Source organism: Zingiber officinale, chromosome 3A (assembly GCF_018446385.1).
Source record: "Zingiber officinale cultivar Zhangliang chromosome 3A, Zo_v1.1, whole genome shotgun sequence".
In the NCBI taxonomy this organism is placed as follows: domain Eukaryota; kingdom Viridiplantae; phylum Streptophyta; class Magnoliopsida; order Zingiberales; family Zingiberaceae; genus Zingiber; species Zingiber officinale.
In genome coordinates, this window is record NC_055990.1 from 146,053,428 (window position 1) to 146,055,137 (window position 1,710).

The 1,710-nt window shown below is 34.6% G+C and overlaps 1 protein-coding gene across 1 annotated transcript; it reads left to right on the forward strand.

The window, feature by feature from the left end:
- Nucleotides 1-208: 208 nt before the first annotated feature.
- On the forward strand, nt 209-1,057 carry LOC122050750 (zinc finger BED domain-containing protein RICESLEEPER 2-like). The gene has a single exon (XM_042611632.1). It carries the CDS (start codon nt 209-211, stop codon nt 1,055-1,057), a length of 849 nt encoding a protein of 282 aa, XP_042467566.1.
- Nucleotides 1,058-1,710: the final 653 nt, after the last annotated feature.

Below are 1,710 nucleotides of genomic sequence, written 5' to 3' on the forward strand. Positions count from 1 at the left end.
CCCGGCCGATATTGTCCTACCTCCTTTGAGGTATATGCCAATTGATGTGAATCTTCCTCCTGGAAAGTATATTTTGGTCGATGCGAACCTACCTTCTTTGGAGGTATATCCCGGCCGATATTGGCCTACCTTCTTTGAGGATATCCCGACCAATATTAACCTATCTTCTTCGTTTGATCCTCTCCCTTCCTTTCCTTATCGGGGACCCATGAAACCTAACCTATATCATGCAGCAAGGGATGCAACTTATACTTTTTTGCCAAGTGAGGAGGATTGGAAGAAGGTTAGTGTTGTTTGTTCATTTCTTGAGAAATTTAATGAAATAACTCATCTTATTTCGGGAAGTGAATATCCTACTTCTAACTTGTTCCTTACTGAACTTTACACCATTAAAAAGTTGTTAAATGAAGCAAGTGCAGATGAAGGAAGTTTCATAGTAGAAATGGTTAACAAGATGAAGACTAAATTTGATAAATATTGGGGTGATAGCAACTTATTGATCTCTATAGCAGCAGTTTTAGATCCAAGGAACAAGATGAAGTTGATTGAATGGTGTTTTCCAGAGATATATTCAGTTGGTGATACAATTGAGCACATTTCTATGGTTCGTGAGACATTACACATGTTGTATAATGAGTATGTTGAAGCTCATAAAACTAGTGTTGACAGTAGCAATGTTCAAAGTGAAACTCAAAGAGAAAGTTCTATTGGTCGGAGTAATTTAAATGGAAGAGGAAGAGGTAAAGTAAGGGCACAATTTTCTAGTTACATAAAGAACGTTGACAGTGTTGAGCAAGTAAAATCTGAATTAGAAGTGTACTTGGATGAAGGATGTGTTATTTGTGAAGATGAAACTGGCTTTGATGCATTGTCATGGTGGAGAATTAACAACTTAAAATTTAGGATCTTAACAAAAATGGCTTGTGATGTACTATCAATTCCGATAACTACAGTTGCTTCTGAATCGACTTTTAGTGACGGTGGTAGGGTAATTGATCCTCATCGTGCCTCTTTGGGAACAGATACAGTCCAAATATTGCTCTGTGCATCATATTGATTGCGTGCTCATTATGGAATCAAGAAAAAAATCAAAGGTACTCATACTAACATCATATTTAATTAGTTTTTGACTTGCTGCTATATTCTACATATTGTTTTGTTCCTATCTAAGTTTTTGATGCTATGTATTTGTATGGAAAAGGAAAAGCTAGAGATTAAAGAGATTCAATTGACTTAGATGCTGCCATTATTATCACCTGTCAAGAGGTATTGACAAAGCCTTCATTTATCTTTGATTTTCCTATCTAGTTTGATATAACACATTGAAAATTTGTTCACTTATCATTTTAAAATTTTTCTTATCATTCAAGTATGTTCTATTTAACTATTTTAACCTTTGACTATTTGGCAGCAAGAAGATAAAAAGAAGGTTGATTAAAGGCAGGCCGATTGAGTTAAGAGATGAAACTTCAATTGAACTCTGTTAATTTCTGTGCTTATTGATGTAATTTTCATGTAGTGTTAAGAACTATTAAGTGTTAAGGATTTATAATGCAAGTGCTGACAGGTTAAGTTGTATAATTCTATGTTAGCTGGGTTCGTGTGGCTATGAATGTGTTGACAGGTTAAGTTGTTTAATTTTATGTTAGTTTGGTTCGTGTGGCTATGCATGTGTTGACATTTCTACAGGTAATTTTCAATTATTGCAAT

What these genes read in the sequence shown, in the direction of transcription:
- LOC122050750 (XM_042611632.1), top strand. Translation starts at nt 209, where the DNA reads ATGAAACCTAACCTATATCATGCAGCAAGGGATGCAACTTATACTTTT.